This window comes from Stegodyphus dumicola, chromosome 6 (assembly GCF_044657685.1).
Source record: "Stegodyphus dumicola isolate Sdum_Otavi_A_Nest chromosome 6, ASM4465768v1".
In the NCBI taxonomy this organism is placed as follows: domain Eukaryota; kingdom Metazoa; phylum Arthropoda; class Arachnida; order Araneae; family Eresidae; genus Stegodyphus; species Stegodyphus dumicola.
The window spans coordinates 8,529,245-8,551,430 of NC_140773.1; the positions used below are offsets into that span (position 1 = coordinate 8,529,245).

The 22,186-nt window shown below is 34.8% G+C and overlaps 1 protein-coding gene across 50 annotated transcripts in view; it reads right to left on the minus strand.

The window, feature by feature from the left end:
- The window catches only part of LOC146996667 (uncharacterized), a 40,897-nt gene extending 19,254 nt beyond the window's left edge, over positions 1-21,643 (minus strand). For 27 of the 50 annotated variants that reach the window (XM_085818065.1, XM_085818081.1, XM_085818054.1 and 24 more), the window contains exons 1-8: positions 21,513-21,643; positions 16,495-16,688; positions 8,917-8,940; positions 8,807-8,836; positions 7,571-7,594; positions 7,458-7,487; positions 4,424-4,447; positions 4,307-4,336 (exon numbers count right to left, since the gene is read on the minus strand). In XM_085818065.1, the coding sequence (XP_085674191.1) occupies positions 4,307-4,336; positions 4,424-4,447; positions 7,458-7,487; positions 7,571-7,594; positions 8,807-8,836; positions 8,917-8,940; positions 16,495-16,667 (335 nt within the window). In that variant the 5' untranslated portion in view covers positions 16,668-16,688; positions 21,513-21,643. The remainder of the gene's footprint in view (positions 1-4,306; positions 4,337-4,423; positions 4,448-7,457; positions 7,488-7,570; positions 7,595-8,806; positions 8,837-8,916; positions 8,941-16,494; positions 16,689-21,512) is intronic. The other 23 variants (XM_085818076.1, XM_085818052.1, XM_085818043.1 and 20 more) reach the window with 8 other exon arrangements.
- Between the last annotated feature and the right edge of the window lie 543 nt (positions 21,644-22,186).

Consider the following 22,186-nt stretch of genomic DNA (forward strand, 5'->3'; position numbering starts at 1 on the left):
TTACAATAACTTCCGTACTTCGGAATACAAAGACCCACTACTTGTGGTCTAAACGTAAAAATATAAAAATAAAACTAAACTCTAATTTGACTTTGAAATAATAAACGTGGAAGATTGGCCTTATATTAACATGAAGCCGTATGTAGTACAGAGAACTGTGAACACTACAATACGTTTAAAGTTATCAAGAGGATTAAACCTCTGGCCTGGAAGGCAACCAGCAACTGAGTAAAACTTCTAAGGTAAGCGGCCTGCTTCGACTAACTGCTTCCTCTCTTTCGCTTGGCAAAAAGCCACAGCGACTTTTTGTTGTTTGACTTCTGAATTAGTAAAAAGCCACAACTTAAGTACTTGGCGTTCGCCAGACAAACTTTGCATAAATACGTTAACGTTTATAATTCTGGCCGGAAGTAGAAAATAAGAAGTGATAGTAAAGATTTAAAATAAAATAAACGTTAGTAAAACTTAAGATCCTTACACGGTTCCTGGTGGTTTGAAACAATTTTTGGCTTAGTATCCACCTGTGATTCCTAATAACAATGGACGCTTCCGAAGGAGTTTTGACAGGAAAAAAAAACTGTCTTAGTTCATTTGTCAGTGGATTGGACATTAAGATTCCTGCAATCCGGAAAAAATGTCTCCCATCTGTCAGTGATGTTTTTAAAGACCATTTTCTCTCTTTTCTCAGTTTTCAAAATACCATGGTACTCTAGTGAATAATAATTTATCCACATATATGAATTGTTATTACTTACATAAATTACATGTTGCTGATTAATAATATTAAGAAGTGATTTAAAATGTTAAGTGAATGACCAGTTATTAGGAGGATTAAAATATACTTTTTTACACTTATTTAATTTGTGAGTTAGAAAAATGTGAACTTTTAATTTATGAGAGTTGTAATTTTGTATGACATATATGTTATTTTACCCTGTAATAATAATGTGGTAGGATACTGATCAATTTATCCAATATCTATTATTATTATTATATTCAAGAATTAACAACCGTGTTTTATAATTTTAATTGCATTTGTTTATTTTGTGTGCAATTTACTTTGGTGTGCCAGGTCGCTCCATTTGTTTAAGGCTGTAGGCTTTTTAAGAAACATAGGGAATTTAGTTAACATGGGATATTATTAACTTCTTTGATTAGGGTTTCACAACGCGCCCTTAAATTTAGTTGTAATTGAATGTGATAGCTTCGGTTTAATGGCAAATGATATTTAGGCGCCAGGTTTGTAATTAAACTTATGACCGAGATACCTTTTTTTTAATTGGTGGATGTTTATGAGTATTTCCTCTCTGGTGTTTCTGAGGTTTTGATTTAATGAAAATGAACTTATTGCTCCTGAGTTAATTATTGAAATGATATTAATATGTAGTTTAAGTGAATTTAAGAGATTTTTGTATTTGAGAGATAATATTATGCTTTATCCAAGCACCAGTGTATATTTATTCCTCTTATGTTTCCCAGGTTAAGATTTATAGTGTGTGAATTTGCTTTGATTATCTTAATTGACACTAAGAACTGTATGATTACATGTATCTGAGTTAGAGCAACTGAACATTTTCTCCAATTGCACGGCTAAGGATAAAGTTTTCAGTTCAGTTTTAGAGTATTATTATTCTTAATTTTTGATTTAGTGTTTGTCCGGCACCAGACGCAGTAAAAGTTAGTTTTGAAAGTTTAAAACCCCCAAATTTTTCAGATGCGCAACAATGGTGCCGTGACCAGGAACTAGAAACCTCCACTAGAAATGCTCCTAATACCATGAACATTTGGTTTGGTTTAGTGTATTTGATTATGGCAAAGCATTCGAGGCCTATCTGCCTAAGGGGAGGGATGCCTTCGTGTAAGACGTTTTAAGTAAAACTGGCTCCTCTACACGTTACACATGGGGAAAACCACGAGCTACCAGACTTTAGAGATTTTACCACTCTGCCGTTTTGAACTGTATTTTCGCATTTCATAACACTGTATTTTCAGCAACATTACAGAGCCCACCAGCGGCCGAGCGGTAAAGTCGCCGAACACTGGTAGTTCGGTCCGAGGTTCGAATCCCGCGAACGGGCTGGCTGCATGGGCGTTTTCGTGGTTTTCCCCATGTGTAGCGTGTATACGAGCCAGTTTCCCTTGGAAAGTCCTCCACGAAAGGCATCCCTCCCCTTAGGCAGATAGCCCTAGTGCGCTTTGCCGTAATTAAATACACACACACACACACACACACACACACACACTCAGCAACATTACACTCACGAAAGAAAAACTGAAAAGGAAATTCACTCTGATTAATAATATCATATACATTTGCAATCGCTCTCATGATATACACTCAAGAGCCAAAACATTATGACCACCTGTCCATAACGAGTTGGGCCACCTTTGGCGCGCAACACAGCTTCAACCCGCCTTGGCATGGATGCCACAAGTCCTTGATAGATGGCCGGAGACAGATTGTACCAGATGCTGTCTCCGGCCATCTATCAAGGACTTGTGGCATCCATGTAGCAACGGTCACGCAAGTCCGAGATATTGCGAATTGGTGGTCTTTGACCTCTAAGCTGCCGTCCCATGACATCTCAAATGTGTTCTATCGGATTGAGATTCGGTGAGTTAGGCGGCCAGGACATTAACTCGAAATCAGCATCATGTTCCTGGAACCACTCCAACACAATTGTAGCCTGGTGAAACGGGGCGTTGTCCTGTTGGAACATTCCATTTCCATCTGGAAAAACAGAAGCCATGTAAGGATGCAACTGGTCAGCAGTGATGTTCAGATACCCTGTAGCATTCATGGTCTGCTCTACCACAACCACGGGTCCCAAAGACGCCCAAGAGAATGTCCCCCAGAGAATACCGCCCAAGAGAATACCGCCACCACCGGCCTGTGTACGACCTACTGTGCGTTGAGGGAGCAACTGTTCGCCTGGAAGAAGGCGTATCCTGACACGACCATTGGCGTGATGAATGACAAACCGTGATTCATCTGACCAGGCAACTTTCTCCTACTCATCCATGGACCAGTCGCGATGTTCCCGAGCCCAGCGCAGTCACAGTTGGCGATGACGCTTGGTCAGCAAAGGCACACGAGTGGGAAGTTTGCTGCTTAGCCCCATATTCAACAGTTTCAGCTGAACAGTGTGCTCCGATACTTTCTACTTGGCCCTGCATTGTATTCGGCTGTCAGCTGAGTCACCGTCTGGCTCTGGTTTTGCTTCACCATGCGAAAAAGTCTCTGACGACCTTTTTCTTTGATAGCGTGTGGACGTCCAAAACCATGTCGTCTACTGCTTGTTTCACCGTCATTCATCCACTTTTCATACTTACTAACAACTATAGATCGCGAACAACCCACGAGTCGTGCAGTTTCGGAAATACTTGTTCCGAGCCTTCGAGCCATTACAATCTGCCCTCTATAAAAGTCGGTTAGATCCGCAGTCTTTCCCATCACACACAGAAGTGAAACAATGATTCTTCAGACTCTCCAGCAGCAATTAAATACCACTTCCACCTGATCACGTGCCTTCTAAGTCATCCATGCGCGTTCATCGCAAAATGTAGGGCTGGTCATAATGTTTTGGGTCTTGAGTGTACGTTGAAGCGATAGTTAATTTTCATCCGTAAATTTTCCAGGATTCCTTTTCAGTGATTGTTACAAAATACTGATATGTGGATTTTCAAATGTGATAGTACGAAATATGTAAACAGCGTTCAATATCTCACTCCAGTGAAAGTTCCACAGCATTAGAAAAAGAGAACAAGGGAGGTATTGTAACAGAACTAACAATATACACACATCATCATGAAGGATCTAATGATGCTAAAGTTCATTATATAAGTATCGATAATACTGATGGATATGTCATCATTTTCAATCGTAAATTCGCTAAAATAGGGCTTGAGTTACAGAATCATATAGAAATAGGGAATCAAAATAACAGGTACCCCTACCTTTCATCTCACTGCAAGAAAACAACATCTATCAGATCTCGTAGAAAATAATTTAAAGATTCCCGTCGAAACGTGTAGTCGTCGAAACGTATTTATTACCTAAAAATGTTACAATAATGCAATAAATCTTTGCAAAAAATTTGCATGCTGCTTTAGCGCTGAATATCATATTTCATGAAAGCACTTGGCTTTCGAATACTTCTTGCAATCTGACCGAATTTGTAATTTCTAAGTATAATCTTCCATTCAATCCATGAATTCAACTTGAAAATGATGGCATAAGCCTTTTGGTAGGAATAAAGAATTCAAAATGCATGGATTAAAAAGTGTAGAATCCTATTGTACTCACTTTTCTACTTTAAATGAACCAGTATAATTCCTGCAATAATAATAAAAAAAACATAGTGAGCAAATTCAAAAGCTGAATAATAATAACTTAAGAATTTAACTAATGAACAGTACTTACATTATATCTGGAACCGTGACATCCCTAAATGAAAAAGAAATCCATGTACAAGCCATATTCAGAAACAGAAAATAAAATCTATTAATATAAAAACTTACAAAAAATTAAATTTAAATGCATACATTTATTCGTACTATATCTGCTTTCACGTTCTGTACAAAAAATGTAAATTTAATCCGATTGTTATTTCTTCAAAATAATGTGAATTAATTTAAATCGACAAAAGAGGAATTATTTTCGATAAATTCTAATTTAAAGTAATTACTTTAATAAAAATAATATAAACAATTTATTTAAAATACATAGCTTCTCTCATTGTTATATATGAAACCACTAAGTAATTCCTTCAACTAGTGTTAAATAATCACTGTATCTAAAGAAAAAAATGGAATTTTTAATCACACATGCATGTAATTAAAGAAAAATAAATCGTATTCTAACTTGAGCTTATATTTAGAATCTTCTGTCATAATGTCAATTTTTTATATGAAAATTGTGAAGTCTCAAAAGGTTGCAAAAATAGGCTCAGAACTATTATTTTCTAGTAATATGATTTTTATAGTGAAATTAGTTTTAATGAAGGATATGAAACTGGGAAGGTTTCCGTAAAAATAAATCAGTGTGTTTCATACATAAAATGCTTATTTTACCCAGCGAAATATACCATATACGGATATTATATTGACTGATTATGACTAACAACTGTTCCTTAGAAATGCATTACGTACTTATCTGGAATAAAGAACTGAAAGTAAATATTGAATTTTGTATAAAGTAGAAGTGTAATGTAATTAAATTTGTTTTTTACATAAAATAAAACCATCAAAATAATGCGTCATTCATAAGCAATACGTGTTATGAATATAGTTTTCATTTAGGCCATCATGAAAGTTAGTGTATTTGGAGGAATATTTTTTGTAACGATCACGGCTTATAAACGAATATTTTTGTAACGATTAAATTTAAATCAATCTTAAATATTTATTTATCATAAATGACATATACATAAGTTTCGCAACAGCTTTATTAGGTTGCCCAACTCAATATTCCATGATGAAAACAATACTGAGAGATTGTAAAAATAAAACAATTTTCTAAAACTTATTTACGACATATCTCACTGACTCATGGGGAAAACTATGAACGTTCCTCCAAATAAAACTAAAATATAGATTAACAACACATTTAGACGGAAGAAAGAAAATTTAAAGTACATCAATTTGTTTCTATTTTTTTAAATAAAGCGAACGCCTCCCAGACAGCACCATGAACCTTTAACTCATGGGGCTGTCTGGGAGTTATGTTTTATTTGAATGTTTTTCTAAAGCGGATTTAAAATTCTCATCAGGGTTGTCATCTGTAAACATACCTGGGTGTTTAACTGGAAACCTCAGCTAGAAATGGAACTGGAAACCTAGCTACTGCCATAAAATTTGGTAAATGACATGTACATGAATTTCGCAGCAGTTTTATTATGTTGAACAATTCAATATTCCATGATTATATACAATAGAGAGAGATGGAAAACAATATGAAATACTGGTTTAAAAGAAAATTCGTAGGAATGAAATGAAAACATTTCTACAAGAAATAAAATCTCATAGTAATAGGAACAAAACGATTCTACAATATATAATTTGTAAATCAAAATAAAATGCTCATCAGATTTGTCATCTGTAGACATGGTTTGGTGCGTAACAGGAAACCTTCATTAGAAATGCTCGCACAAATATGAACGTTTGGTTTGGTTTGGTTTAGTACATTTGATTATGGCAAAGCATTCGAGGGCTAATTTAAAAGTCAAACAATAAAAATCAATGTTATGTTTTTCTCTGTGAAAATTTGAAAACAAAACGCTGGTTTTTGTTGTTTGACATTTAACTTAAGTTATGACTCAGTTAAGTTACGACTTCAGTTAGAAGTGACTTACTTATGCTCTTATGTTAGAAGTGACTTACTTTTTACTTATGACTTGTTCGGCATGTTATTGTATCTTAGTTGGAGGGCTATCTGCCTAAGGCGAATGATACCTTCGTGGAGGACGTTTCAATAAACCTGGCTCGTATACACGTTAATCATGGGGGGAAAAACACGGAAACGCACAAGCAATCATCTAGCTTGGACAGGCTACCTGTGTTCAGCATCTTTACCGCTCGGCAGCTGTTGAGCTTACACTTTGAACAATCCATCGGATTTCATAGCATAGTCCTTTCGGCAGTATTGCACGTACAAATAAAAACTGAAATGGAAATACACTATTAACATATGTTTTATACGTGTGCAGTTGGTCTCCTGATATACGTTGAAGTGATAGTTAATACCGGTTCGTAATTTGTCGAGCATTCCACTATCAGTGTATACGAGCCACTACAAAATACTGACACACAGTTTCTTAAATGTATTAGCATTGCTAACAAGTGAGATATATAAACACATTTCCTAACCTAGATGCAGGGCAAATTTCACAGCATTAGATAAGGTGAACAAGGAAGACATTTCAACAGAACTAACAATACACCTACACCATCATGTAGGACCCAAAGATGCGAAAGTTTATCATAAAAATATCGATAATATTGATGGAAATGCAATCGTTTCAAATCCTTTTATCCCTAAAATCAGCCCTGAGTTACGGAATCATCTAGAGATGGGGTATCAAAATAAGATCCAAACTGGCCCATACCAGTATCTCACTAAATGAAAACAGCTCACTCACCTTCAACTATGACATCTCATAGAAAACTTTTAAAAGATCCCCACGTGTAGTCGTCAAAAATGATTTATTCCCTCTAAATCTTACACCATGACAGTAAAACTTTGAAAATAAATTGCATACTGCTTTGGCGATGAATATCGTGTTTGATGCAAAAACTTAAATTTCCAAAACTTCTTGTATTTTGAAGGACAATTGTAATCCCTTAATATAATCTTCCATTTCATCCATGTATTCAAGTTGAAAGTGATGTAACCCTTTTCTATGAATAAAGAATTCGAAATATATGGATTAAAAAGTACAGAATCTTATTTTACTTACTTTTCTACTTTAAACGAGCCAGTATAGTTCCTGCAATATTTAAAAAATACAATGAGCAAATTAAAAAACGGGATAATAATAGCTTATGAAATTTATTTTTGAATACTACTTACATCATATCTGGAACCGTGAAATCCCTGAAAAAAAAAAAAAAAAAAAAAAAAAAAAAAAAAAAAAAAGAAAGCCATGGCATATTCGAAAACGGAAAATAAAAATTATTAATATAAAAACTTACAAAACGTTAAATTTATAATCATATGTTTATTCGTACTGTAATTTAACAACTATATCTGCTTTCACGTTCTCTACATAAAACGTAATTTTTTCCTATTTTTATTCTTTAAAAATAATATGCATTTAATAAATTGACAAAATAGAATTTATGTTTAGTAAATTCTAATTTGCAGTGTGTAAGAAAAATATAAATATTTTTATTTAAAATACATATGTTATCTGAGTGTTATAAAAGAAACCATTAAATAATTCCTTCAATTGTTGTTAAAATGTTAATTATATCTAGAGGAAAAAACGAAATGTTTTATCTTACATGCATATAATTAACAAAAAATACATTTTATTCTAATTTCAGCTTATATTTCAGCTATAATATCAAATTTTCTATATCACTATTTTTTCTGTTATCCGGTTCATAATTTGCCCAGCATTCCTCTGCTAGTGATTGTTACAAAATATTGACACGCAGTTTCTCAAATGTGACAGTATTGTTCACAACTGAGCTATGTAAACACATTTCCTAACCTAACTTCAGTGAAAGATCCACAGCATTAGATAAGGTGAACAATATACACACAGCACGACATGATGTAGGATACAGTGATGTGAAAGTTCGTGATATAAATTTCGATAATACTGATTGAAATGTAATTATTTTAAGTCTTTGTAGCCCTACATTCAGCCCTGAATTACAGAATTACCTAGATATACGGTATCAAAATATCACGTACCCATAACCAGTCATCTCACTAAAGGAAAACAGCTCACTTAGCTTCAAATATGGCATCTCATACAAAATCTTTAAAAGATTCCCATCTAAATGCTGTATTTGTCGAAAATGATTTAATGCCTAAACATCTTACGCCATGACAATAAATCCTTTGAAAATAAATTTCATGCTGCTTTGGCGCTAAATATCATATTTGATGCAAACCTTGGCTTTCCAATACTTCTTACATTCCCTAAATATAATGTTGCAATCCCTAAATATAATGTTCCATCCCATCTATGAATTCAAATTGAAAATGATGTTGTAAGAAGTTTTTCTAAATAAAGAACTCATAATGAATTCAAAATTTACGTATTAAGAAGTAGACAATCTTGATTTATCTTACTTTTCTACTTTAAATGGGCCAGTATAATTCCTGCAATAATAAAAAAAAATACAGTGAACAAATTCAAAAACAGGATAATAATAACTTATGAACTTATGAATACTACTTACATCACATCTGGAACCGTGAAATCCCTGCAAAAAAAAAAAAAAAAAAAAAAAAAAGCCATGAACACGGCATATTCTAAAAAGCATATTTAATTTCATGAAAGTATTTAATTTTGATTCAAATTTAAATGTTAAATATATTTTAAACAAAATTTAAGTAATTTCATTTAAGATTTAGAATGCTCTTTGATAATGTTGTATCCCCCTATCTCAAAAGTATGGTATCTAAAATATGTTGGGAAATAATTTCTGTGGCAGGTGGTTCATAGAAATAAATTAATTAGTCCAATAATTAAGACACAATAACACGCCGAATAAGTACTAATTCAGAAGCCAAACAACAAAATTCCTTTCCGCCCTATTGTATCAAATTTAGGTACTGCCTGGTATCCCTTAGCTAAATATTTAGTTTCTAGATTTTCAACTCTATTAGACAGTAACATTTACACCATAAAAAATTCAATAGAGTTTGTAAAAAAGGTTAAAAACATTTCTCCTAGAAATTTACTCATGGTTTCTTTTGATGTAAAATCATTATTCATCAATGTTCCAGTGGAGGGGGCATTAAGATGTCTAGAAACCAGACTTCATTTCTCTTGCATCGAAATTGATGAGCTAATTTCTCTCACTCAACTCTGTTTGAAACAAACACATTTTGTTTTCCAAAATAAACATTACAAGCAAACTGAGGGATTAGCCATGGGAAGCCCCCTCAGTCCCATCGTGGCTGATATCTACATGCATTATTATGAATCAAAATTGTTTGAAACTTTAAACTTCCCGGCATGGTTCCGCTACGTAGACGATACTTTTACCCTGTTTGAAGGTAATAAAGATGATTTAAATAAAGTTCTTTCAACAATGAATTCTATTGATCCTGCTATTCAGTTCACTTTTACATAGCACTTATTATTTTTATAGCACTTAAGACTCAAAAATGAAATGTTAACTAAAATCTAATATGTTGTTTCCATTGACGTAAAAGGCTTAGATTCTAAAACTGAAAAAATTTTGTGGTAGTTTTATTACTAACTTAATTCTTGATCTTTAAGTAAAATATCACTTTTGATTGTTCAATTTCACCCAAAATCTAATTTAATATATACATATACATACATCCAAAATATATAACGAATATATTTTCCATTTTTCCTTTGTTGCAATGCAGAAGGTTTGATTCGGAAAATAAACATTTTTGGGCGTTTTATATACCTCGAGATACGGGCACCTCTATATACGAGAAATTCTAGATACGAAGAAAGTGTGAGTGAAACATTCTTCTCTAAATACGAGCTTGACTCGAGTAACGAGCAACGAGCAACGATCCAGGCCGTTGGTATGCGTTGTACGTTTTCCTATCTAACTGGTCTCGGGGAATCCCCTCTTCAGTGTTCTTTGATCTGCGTGTTTGTGTGCTTGTGAGTTAATCGTTTTTTGCATTTAATGTGAAAATATTTATTTCACGATACCTCTCAAGAAGTTTATTGCCTTAGATAGTGCTGAGGTGAAAAAGAAGGAAGCATGGCCTTTGAAATTTAGAAAGAATTTATTCATAAACATAAGCGTGGTGTAATAGTGACGGAATTGGAGAAGATACGGCCGTTCAACATCGGCGATTTGCACTATTCTGAAAAAGAGGGAAGAAATTAAGAAACTTGACGTCGCCAAAGGAGTTACCGTTACTTCCAAACACCGTCCCAAACTCGTAGAAGATGTTAAGAAGCTGTTGTTGGTGTGGATTAAAGAGAAGCAGTTAAAACTCGATTCGGTGTCGGAAGCTGCCCATTTGCGTTAATGCTATTCTGTACTTGGACCTTCTCCGAAAAACTACTGCTTATAAATTTCGGCCAGTGTTCCTACAGTTTACTACTAGTGAGGAGTTTCTTCCCCAGCAAGTGCTTGAAGACGGGATGGCCATTATAGTGGCCATAGAGTCCTCTCTTTGAAAAGACGGGGTTGTCAACTTTAGTGGCCATGTCTTTTTCAACTATTTTCAAGGCTTAAAAGTGGGGTGAAATGTTAAATTTGACGTCCATAGGGTTTTAACCACTTATCTCTTTCAAAGATCTTCCTTTAGCGACATAGATGCACCCCTCTGAGAATCCATTAAACTGCACACAAGAATCTTTGTTGCAAATAGGTGGTGATTTCTTTAAGGGGGGAAAGCATTCGGTTCAAGATTCCCCGTCCTTTGGTAACTTTTACTGCTACCAAAGCCCCGACCTCAAAAGGTTAATTGTGATAAACCGTCTTGGTTTTGAAAGAAAATGCCTAAGAGGACCTGCATCACGCAGAAGGAGAAATCTTTGACCACAAGGAGACTATATAAAATGTAATCTGCTGGTTATTGTTGTTGTTACTAATCTCCATGTCTGGGAATATACTAGACTAGGTCCATGAGTCCATTCACCTTTAGAAAATCGAAAACAAGCTTAGGAGACCCGTAAAGGTCCACAAGAGACAACTCCAGGCACTCAAGGATATGTGCCGGTGATGCGGGTGAATTGTGACACTTAGAACAAATTCGGTGCATCTTGACGCCATTCTCAAAAGTAAGTCCCCTCAAGTGCCCACTGAAGAATCGGGAAAGTGTTGTCTGAACACATCTTTCGCAATCCATAGCAAATGATCTTCCAGGACAATCAGCTTGATACCAGGGATGACTTGGGGGAACGAGCCAAATTTGCCTGTCAGCATGTCTTCTAATGGAATGCAGTTCAAGATATGTCAGTGAATTGATAACCGGCAAAGGTTCTTCAGAAGCCTCCCTCGTCAGAATGTCTGCTGGTTATATTATCTACCAGTGTTATTTATTATGAAGATTGATTTTATGTTGATAATTTTGAGGGTACGGAAAGGATTAACTGGATTTTTATTAATTTCAATGGAGAAGTTTACTTCTAGATACAAAAAACTTACTATACGAGCTCAAGGCTGGAACGAATTAAACTCGTATCTTGAGGTTTCACTGTAAGAGTTATTCTGGACGAAAAACTCGCCGCACATATACAAAACACACAGACAGACATGATTGTAAATATAGAAAAACATATTGTGGACTTCTTAATTCTTGTTTATTCTCTAAAACCTCCATAAGGAATTTTTTAACAAACAATTTTACGTACCTCACCTATGTATAGAGGTTGGCGAAAAATCAAAAATCTTGCATAAATAGTATAGGCATCAAGAATTACTTTTTTGCGTCAATACAATGAATGCATTTTTGAATTCTATAACTGTAAATTTGGCATAGAAATGCTTATAATGAGTGACATATTTTCTCTAAAGATTAAGATTCTAATATAATTGCTTGAAATAGCATATCAAATGTCTTTAATCCAGGGAGGTAACTTTATGAATAATGGAGCTGAAGTTATAACATAAAATTGTTAAATTTGAATTCCTCTTTTCCTACCCCCTACGTTAAAATAAATAAAGTTTGGTGTTTATTACAAAACTGCAACGTAATGCTAAAGTTTGCTTACTTAATTTACTTATTATTTATCGTATTAGATTAGGAATATTAGAGAATTTAGGTTTGAATAAAAAATTGCTTAAAATAACGATTGTTATATGGTGGTGACAATTTTAATTAAATATTAGTTTAATCTGAAGGTTTACTTTTGGTAACTAAAGCGAATTTAAATTTCGAAATAACTCTTAAATAACTATATTTTAAAGATACGTTTATGAGTTTATGCATGCCTTATCACATTGGAAACTAAACAAAAATTAATAAAGCATGTTTATATGAGAATTCTAAGAACATCAAATACTAAATACATTTTAAAGTTCTAACATTTTTTTGTACATCTCATGCAAATATTAAATGATTCTAAATTCGTATTAAATTAGAAGAAGGCAGTATATAAAGGATAAATTCATAAATCTTAGGCCAAATATGAATTATTTAAAGTAAATAAAACTTTATCTAAATCACTCACTCTTATTTAACAGTATAATAATTTTTGTTACTAATTTTAAAGTTTAAATCAATAACAAGGCCATGCAAGACATGCAGGAAAAACATGGAACATAATTTTTTTTTTTTTTTTTTTTTTTTAATAAATAGGATGCTAACTAGTTTAACAAGTTTTTAGTATACCGTAAAAATATTCATGTTATACCTGTCCTACTGCATACATCTGTAAAACTGATGCGAATAATTCTAAAATTTCTGTAGTGAAACTTTTAGGTTTATGATCTACTGTTTCGTTGTAGCACTGAAAGGAAATGGAATGTAAAACTGATGCAAATAATTCTAAAATTTCTGTAGTGCAACTTTTAGGTTTATGATCTACTGTTTCGTTGTAGCAAAGCAGGTTTTTTCTCAATATACTTGTTTCAAGGGCCTTGTATGCTAACGTAATTAATTCAACACTGTAAGATTATAATAACGTAGCCTACCCAGATCCCGGCCCTTGGCTGTGGTGCTCCGATATTGCCCATTACTTTAAAACTAGTACTGGAAGGCCGTTGCCACCTCCTCATTTGTGATAGTGACTCATGTCGTCGTCACTGCACATCATATATTTCCTCTACGCCATTTGATCTGTACTAGTTCAAGTCAGTTTTCTTTTAGGTGCTTTTCAAGAAGCTAAATGCGCTGAATGGAAATGGAATGCGAATAAATTCGCAGTCTCTAATAAGAAAATTCAGTTAAAATGAAAGCATTTCAGAAAATTTAAAATGTTAGGTGAGGGATTTAAAAAGTGTTTAGTGTTAGAAATTTCTAACAAGGCATCCAGAAATTTCTTGAACAAACTAACAGCTGTATAGCATAAAAGAGAAACATAATAAACTTGAACAATAAATGTTTCCACCAAATCAATTTTTTTTCACAAATTCAGTTTAAAAATTTTATAAATACTGTATTACATACTGTTGGATTTTTCCTTTTTATCCCTAGTCCCAAGCTTAATAATGTGGGCAATCTTCGTGAATATTTTTAAATCGGTATATTTGCGCCTGCCACAGGCTCTTGAATAGAGATATACGACGCGATGGTGAACTGTTTAACTTTATTGAGTGAATGAGAAGTTATCTCAGATTTTTCGCAAAGCCTTAGCGAAACTTGTTTCAGACCTGTTGATAGAAGCAGTGCTCGATTCTCACTTTGTATGTCTCTCCTGTAAGCTGGAAATGTGATTAATTTTTATAATATCCCAACATTTTGAACATATTTTATTCATAATCGTACCATTAGAATTTTGAATTTAGAATTTCTATGTAGGGAGGAGGGCTTAGGACCCTCCAAATGAAATCAATCCAAGGAAGAAGCGGCTTGATAAAGTTGATTCTTCCTAACGTACTCCTCGTTAGATTCTTTTTGCTGGTCTGTCCATTCTCGTTTACCGCTTTTGGTTTACTCCTGTTTCCGGATCCGACTTATGAAGCATAGTCAGTGAGTGGTAAGGCGTAAAAAAGAAATGATTCAGTTAAGGGGGCTCATACACCTTAGACCTCTTAACACCCTTCGAATATGCGACTGTTGCAAGAATTGGGATATTTTATTTATTTAAAAATCAATTACTTCCAACTTTTTACAGCTGACTATATAATATAGCTGCTTTCTGAAATAGTGATCAGAAAGTTTGTGTTGCCACAAATATTTTTGTAATTTAATCCGCTTTGTGACAAAATTTTTCGTCATTTTTCCACCTTGCGCGCACGATATTTTAAAAATGGCTAATGGGACATACTTGAAATTTGACGAGATTCTTTATATGAGCCCTATCTTTTAACTGAATCTAAATTCTGATGAATATTTTAATATTAAAAAATTTTATGGACGAAAACATTACAGATTTTTTTAATAAAATACATTTTATAAACTCGACTCCAAACAAAATAAAAATTTAACATGAAATTCTTAGAATTTTTTGGTTCACAGTAGTTTCCAAATGTTATAAAAGCTATATATTAAATATGGAATTACATTATGCAACAGAATGTTTTAAACTGTGCGCGGAAGGTGGAAACATGACGAAAACGTTTGTCAAAAAACGGATTAAATTATAAAAATATTTGTGGCAACACAAACTTTCTCATCACTACTTCAGAAAACAGCTATATTATGTAGTCACCGGTAATCGGTAAAAAGTTGAAAGTAATTGCTTTTAAAATAAATAAGTCATCCCAATTCTTGCAACAGTCACATATTCGAAAATCTTATGGGTTTTAAGGTGTACGAGGCCCCTTAACTGCGTAAGGTATTTCTCCCGCCTTCTTAGCATGCCTTCGTGGTCTAGTAGTCAGCACGCTTGACGCGTATTCGAGAGGTACGTGGTTCGATTCCCGACGACGGCATTGCCTGCCCATTTTTCACGCCTCCTGCTTCGAATAACCTAATATTTCTATAGTGGCGCGCGAACTAAAAGGTGGTGAATGACAATTCTTCACCACCCGGGTCCCCTAAAACCCCAGTCGCACTTTAAAAGGGGGAGTATATAAGGTATTTCTTCCGCTTTCTTAGTATGCCTCCGTGGTGTAGTGGTCAGCACTCTCGACGCGTATTCGAGAGGTCCGTGGTTCGATTCTCTGTGAGAGCACTTCTCATTTTTCACGTCTCCTGCTTCGAAATAACCTAATGTCTGTACAACTGAGCGAACTGCTTTGGTATGATCCCGTAAAAGAGCAGATTTGTTCACCTCTAGACCTGAGAAGGGGTTGTGAATCTGAGATTTTGATTGGCAAGTCACAATTTTGATTGAGAATAATTCCGCTAATGTTTTCCGTAGTCTCTTGCTCTGCCTTTTCTGTGTTAAAGTCCCTCAACAGTAATTTCGTATTGAAAAGTTTTTCAGTTCCTGCAGTCCTGAGGCAGTACAATTCATAAGAGTTTATGTCTTGTCCTCAGTTGTTATACTAGTCCATTAGCAATACCAGCGTGGTACCTGATCACTTAATCACTTAATCACCATGCATACCATGCAATAGGGATTTTACATTATAAGCTCCAAAATGAACCTCGACCATCAGTAGGCAAAACTTGATAATATACATCATAATCCTCAGAATTATCTGAATGATATAAAGCTTTTGAATCTATTTTTATGATGCAGAAGTTGAACATTAAAATAGGTATATATTTATATTAAATATTTCATTTTAAGTTGCATTGTAACAGTTCCTTTCAAAATTATTTTAAAACCTACATATTTATTTATGAATAGACATAAGGACCTATTCATTTGTGACGTACCAAATAGGCATTCATAAATGCCTATTCATAAATGAATAATATAAATGAATTCATAAATGAATATTTGGTAAATTCCTTTATGAATAGGCATTTACGAATGCCTATTTGGTAAATTCCTTTATGAATAGGCATTTACGAATGCCTATTTGGTAAATTCCTTTATGAATAGGCATTTATGAATGCCTATTTGGTAAATTCATTTATGAATAGGTACGCATTATTAATTTATGTAAATTCATTTATGAATAGGCACGCCAACCACTATATGCTAGACCAAAATTATTATTTGAATGTAAGTTTGTGACATAGCATAGTTGTTTGTCTATTTTAAATGGCAGTAAGAGCTTCCATTCCATGATATGTTTATTTTTACTTACTTGAATTTAGAATCGGCATTTTGACAAAATGGCAAACTTAAAGTTTTGCACATACGTCTGCACGATTCTGTGTGACACTTTGTCCCATGTTCGCAGATGTTTTCACAAATATCAGCTTCAGAAGCCGCAATGAAGAAACCCAGAACTAAAAGAAGGAAAACTAAGCTCTTCATCTTTTTAATTGGCCTGTGCAACTGAAATGAGAAAAGACTTAGGTAAATACAGAATATTGAAATAATTCTTTACAAGTTAAAATTATTTTACATCACTAAATAAGATAGGTCTGTCTAAAAGGAGCTTAAAACCATCGATGAGATTAGATTCGTAAAATTTAATTGCGTTTAGTATTCAATGTTTATAAAAGTTCTTACTTGAAATATTTTTTTGGTTTATATACTATATATATATAATATAATTTTGTGTCTGTTTGCGTCTTTACTTGTTTTGTCCCTACATTTCTAGGCTTGCAGTTTTAACTTTAAATCTGTGCTTAGGTAAGCGGAACTAACTAGGTTTATACCGCGGGTCTTGAACTCAATCACATTCCGGGAACTGGTATTCCAGTATATAAATATCAGAAAGAGTCACCCAAAGATGACTTGAACACTCCTGCTGGGCCCGGGGTCCCACATTCCCGAGACACCAACAAATTTAGAACTCCCTCCGCTGATCGCTCAACAATCAGCTAGCCCACCGCTAAACACGGACCAGTCAAGACCACCGTCCCGGCTGGACCGAGACCATGGTGGGGTGGGCGATGACAACTTAGGGTCAATGGCTGGCTGTTGATTTGGGCTACTTCCAGCACTACACGGAATGCCCCTCTCCTTAGGCTTTGCATGGAAAACCAAGGACAGCAGTTACCAGACTCTCAATGGTCCAGTTTGCTATATGGCTACGTCAGACACGTTAACATAAGCAACTACAACATAATTGTAATAATAATATGTAAGCATAAAAGCGTGGTAAACAGATGCGCTTCTTTGGAAATATTTTAAGCAGTTTAATACAGTTTAAGAAACGTTGCATTAATATATATTAGATTCGTTGGCATTAGTATAACCAGTGGTAGTGTGCTTTCGTATACTTATAGACCTTTTTACCGTTTTTTCCCTGATATCAGGCTTAACATATCTACAAGGGCGAGTCAAATGAAAGTGAGCCAACCCCTCCTCAGCAAGAATAGTTCGGTCCATCATCTGCGGCGCATGCGCGTAGCACAGAGACAGCCTTCATTTACGAAAGTGGCGCGAAAGTGTGAGGTTAAAGTTCTTTAAGGCGCTCTTACACTGGGTTGAAGATGGTAGCGTGACATAATGGACACTCCAAAAGAGGAACAGCGTGGTGTGGTCAGGTTTTTGACAGATGAAGTTGTTTCCCAACATGAAATTAGTCGCCGTATGACTGCTGTGTACGGTGAACATTGCATCGCATTGGCCACTGTGAAGCGTTGGAGCAAACGGTTCAGAGAAGGACGTGAAAGTTGCAAAGACGATCCAAGACCGGGCCAAAGCCACCTTGCAATCACCCCCGACACAATTGCACAGGTTGATGAGCTGATTAGAGAAGAACGGAGGATAAGCATCGATGAACTGGCAGAGCGTGTGATCATCAGTCACGCTTCGGTTCACACCATAATTCATGACCATCTCGGTTATCGGCTTTTGTGTGCTCAATGGATGTCCAAGATTTTGAACGACCGCCAGAAGACGGAGAGGTTCGGCGCTGCTTTGACTCATCTCATCCGGTATCACAATGAGGGTGACGACTTCTTGTCCGCAATTGTGATCGGAGACGAATCATGGTGCCACCACTACGAACCTGAAACACGCTGGCAAAGCTTACAGTGGAAACATTTGAATTCACCACCCCCGAAGAAAGAAAAGGCTGTCATTTCCTCGGGAAAGGTGCTATTGACTTTTTTTTTCGATCGTCAGGGGCCATTACTGATTGAATTTGCTAAACGTGGAGAGACTATCAATAGTTCGCGATATTGTGCAATGCTTGATCGGCTGCGTGTCGCAATCAAGAACAAACGACCTGGAAGATTGACGAATGGTGTGATCTTGCTACACGACAATGCTCGTCCCCACGTCGCTGATGTGGTTAAGACACAACTCAAGTGGGAAACGCTGCAACATCCTCCATACAGCCCAGATTTGTCGCTATGCGACTTTCACATTTTCGGAAAACTGAAAAAACATCTCAAGTGTACCAGATTCGTGTCGGAAGATGCCGTGAAAGAGACGGTTACAGACTTTTTGAATCGACAGCCCAAGGAGTTTTATGAGACGGGGATCACGCGGCTCATTTGTCAAACGGATAAATGTCTCAATGTTCATGAAGACTACCTTTAAATAAAGTACTCTGTTTGTCATATATTCGCATTGGCTCACTTTCATTTGACTCGCCCTTATACTTTCCATATTTTTGGCGGTTTGGGTTTTTTTTTTCCGGAATAAACAGTTTGTTGGCTACGGATATCATAAAATTTCCTCTTATTTTCTGCAGCTTTCCATTTAAAGATATCCTGAAGCTTGGAAAGTTTCTTTTTTTGAAAATGAGAGCAGCCGTAGTAGTTAATGGAGCGTTTTGTTTTACCTTTAATTCAAGTAAAACTACCCGAGGAAAATTAAATTATATAAGGCTTTTGTTGTTGCAAGAAGTGTGGTTCAGATCTATATTATCAAATATATTTTTTCTTTAATCAGTTTTCAAAAATCTGATATATAACTATTATTTGTTTACAGGCGATTCTTTATTTTCTTTCCCTTGCACAAATATCTCCTCTTTGATAACATTTAATAATTGTCTTTTCGAATACAGCACTTCAATATCCTTCTTTCCCAGGCCTTGAGGAGCTTCCTTTGCCAGCATGTCCGCCCTCTCATTACCAATATACCGAACATGGGCCTTGATCCAGTGTAAATTTATATTCCCTCCTTTCAGCATGTCTTTGTGGTCTAAGGTAGTAGGGCATATTCGAGATGTTAAGTTTCGAGTTCCGGAAAGGACACTGCTCATTTTTCACATAACCTAATGACTTTACTGTGACGCCTGAACAGTGGTGAATGATGATTCCTCACCACCAGGATTTCGAGATTGGATCCCTTAATCCCCAGTCCCCCTTTGAATGGAGAAGTATATAAGATATTTTCTCCCTCCTTCCAGCATGCCTTTGTGGTTTAACGGTAGCACAATCAGCGCGTATTCGAGAGGTCCAGGTTTGAGTTCCGGAGAGGGAAGGCACTGTACATTTTTCATGTCTCCTGCTCAGTGCTTAAATTGCGCCGGAGCCCGGCTCCTGTACTTCTCAATTTTTAAGATAAATTACAATTTTAGCCGGAGCCCACCGGTGCCCTAAATAAGATGAGCTCCGGTACTTTTTTTATAAAATGAAACACAATTTAAAGGGAAAAAATTAGAATTCCTAACGTTTTAGTTTAACATTAAGCAGATCTTGCAATACTCTCTCTCCCTAGAAATACGAACTCATGAGAACATGAGAGAGACGTTAAGTAAAGCCGCTCACTCACATTCGGAAACCTTTCCCTTTAAGAAGGGCAATAAATTTGGGGGAGTTTGTTTAGGAACGCGTAAATTTCTCGCCATTTCATCGTAGCTACTGTATTGTTATCGATGCTTACAGTTAGTTATCCTCGCAGGAAGGAAAATTTGTGTTTTTAAATATGCGTTAAATGACAGCGAGTACAATAAGTGTGAAATACTGAGATAAACTGCTCAAGCACGTCCTATACTTCGTCTTCTCACAGTATCCACTAATGGGGGACAAGCGTAAACAGCAACTTTACATTCATCCTTAGGAGACAGATTCAGGACTGATTTTACCCCTGACACACATCTGCTTGATGGCTATAATTATATCAGCAGAGAGCCGCGGTCAAAGAGAACTTTCTCACCAAATTCACCAAAATTCCCCTCATTTTTTTGTTTCCACCCACTCATACCCTCATTCTGTTTTGCCCTGGAATTTTCATCAGCTATACTTTTAGGTATATTTAATTTTTGTGAAGATAAAAGAACTCCCTACGATCAGAGCTTAAATTGGGCCGGAACCCACCGGATCTCGGCTCCGGTGCTTCTTAGTTTTTGTAATAAATCATAATTCTAGCCGGAACGGACCGGAGCCCTGAATAAGAAGGTTGCGGCACTTCTTTTATGTAATTGAATAACGATTTCAGTAGAAATTTTATCTCTAAAATTTTAACAATAGAATTATATTACAAATCGCTTATTAAATTTCAATTTATCTCTTTACATTTTATTTAATTGTAATTATTTAATTACTTCAATCTTTAATTATTTTAAAAAATAATAATTAATTACCTAATAATTATCAATTAAATTATAATTAATTAATTATACAATAATTATTGATTAAATAACAATTCGCAAAACATTAATGAAATCACTATTAATTAATTTGATAGTAACTAACTATTTAATTAAAATTATTAATGAGTTTAATAGTCATTTTATTTATTTATTTACTCTTGTTCCTCATTGCGGACGGTCTTCCGTAGGGCTTCAGCACTTCTTAGAAATTTAACCCTGTCGCTACTTCAAAATAACCTGGTGTCTCTACATCTGTATGTCGAATATATTACAAATATTACATTCCAATTGTCTTAAATTTCCCTTAATTACAAAATTAATGGAATTATTACTGCATTATTATTACTATAATTATGATATTGTCTATTTTATTATTCTTGAATATTACTATTATTATTGAGATTTCATTAATTAATATAATTATTACATTGAGTTTCTACTAATCGATGATATTATTATTATTCCGCAAGTTTTACCGTTAATCAAATATTTTTGACAGCTAGATTTATCTTAGACAAAATATGAATTCCTTACGAACTTTTTTTACTTATTTTACAAAACGTTAAACTGCAGAATATAATCGGGAGGGATAAATTAATCCAAACAATTCCTAACTTGGATACGTTTCTCTGAAGTATGAACGATAACAGAGCTCTGCTTACCTTTCGAAGCCAAGAATTCCGAAATGTAGCCTCACTGAAATCAGTCTAGTTTATAAATCCTTTCTTTATCAGTTATATTTTTATTAACAGCTATTTGTTAGGAAGATTAACAGATGGTGAAATGACTAAAGCAGTGGTTTTGTTAATCTGAACAGTATAAAGGTCTTGAAGGGAATTAAAAATTGGACTGTATATCTTTACCTTTTAACATGGAAAAACTAAATAGTTAAATAATATCAAGCAAATCCTGACACACGTGGTGAGCTTTTATCACGTTCCATTTATATATATATATATATATATGAAGGGTACTAGTGAGATTTCTTAAGAATAGAAATTTCTTGGTAGAGGTATCTGGTGCATTTTTTCAATGCTTTAAGACGCTGAAATTGCATTTGCGACTCAGGAAAGGACCACTCTTCTTCATCGATTGATAATTTACTACAATACTCTGGTTCTCATACTAAGAAAGGAATTAGAGTTTCTTACATTCGCGCTAATTTGTTTGCAATAAATATCATAAAATAAATTTCATTTGATAATTGCTGCCATTTCTGCTCTTTTAAGGTAAAAAGTAAAATAATCCTTTCAGAAGTCTTAATGACTGGAAAAGAAAGTACCTTTTTCTAGGAGAAAATAATATATGACAGGAAATTATCTTTTGCTTATTACAA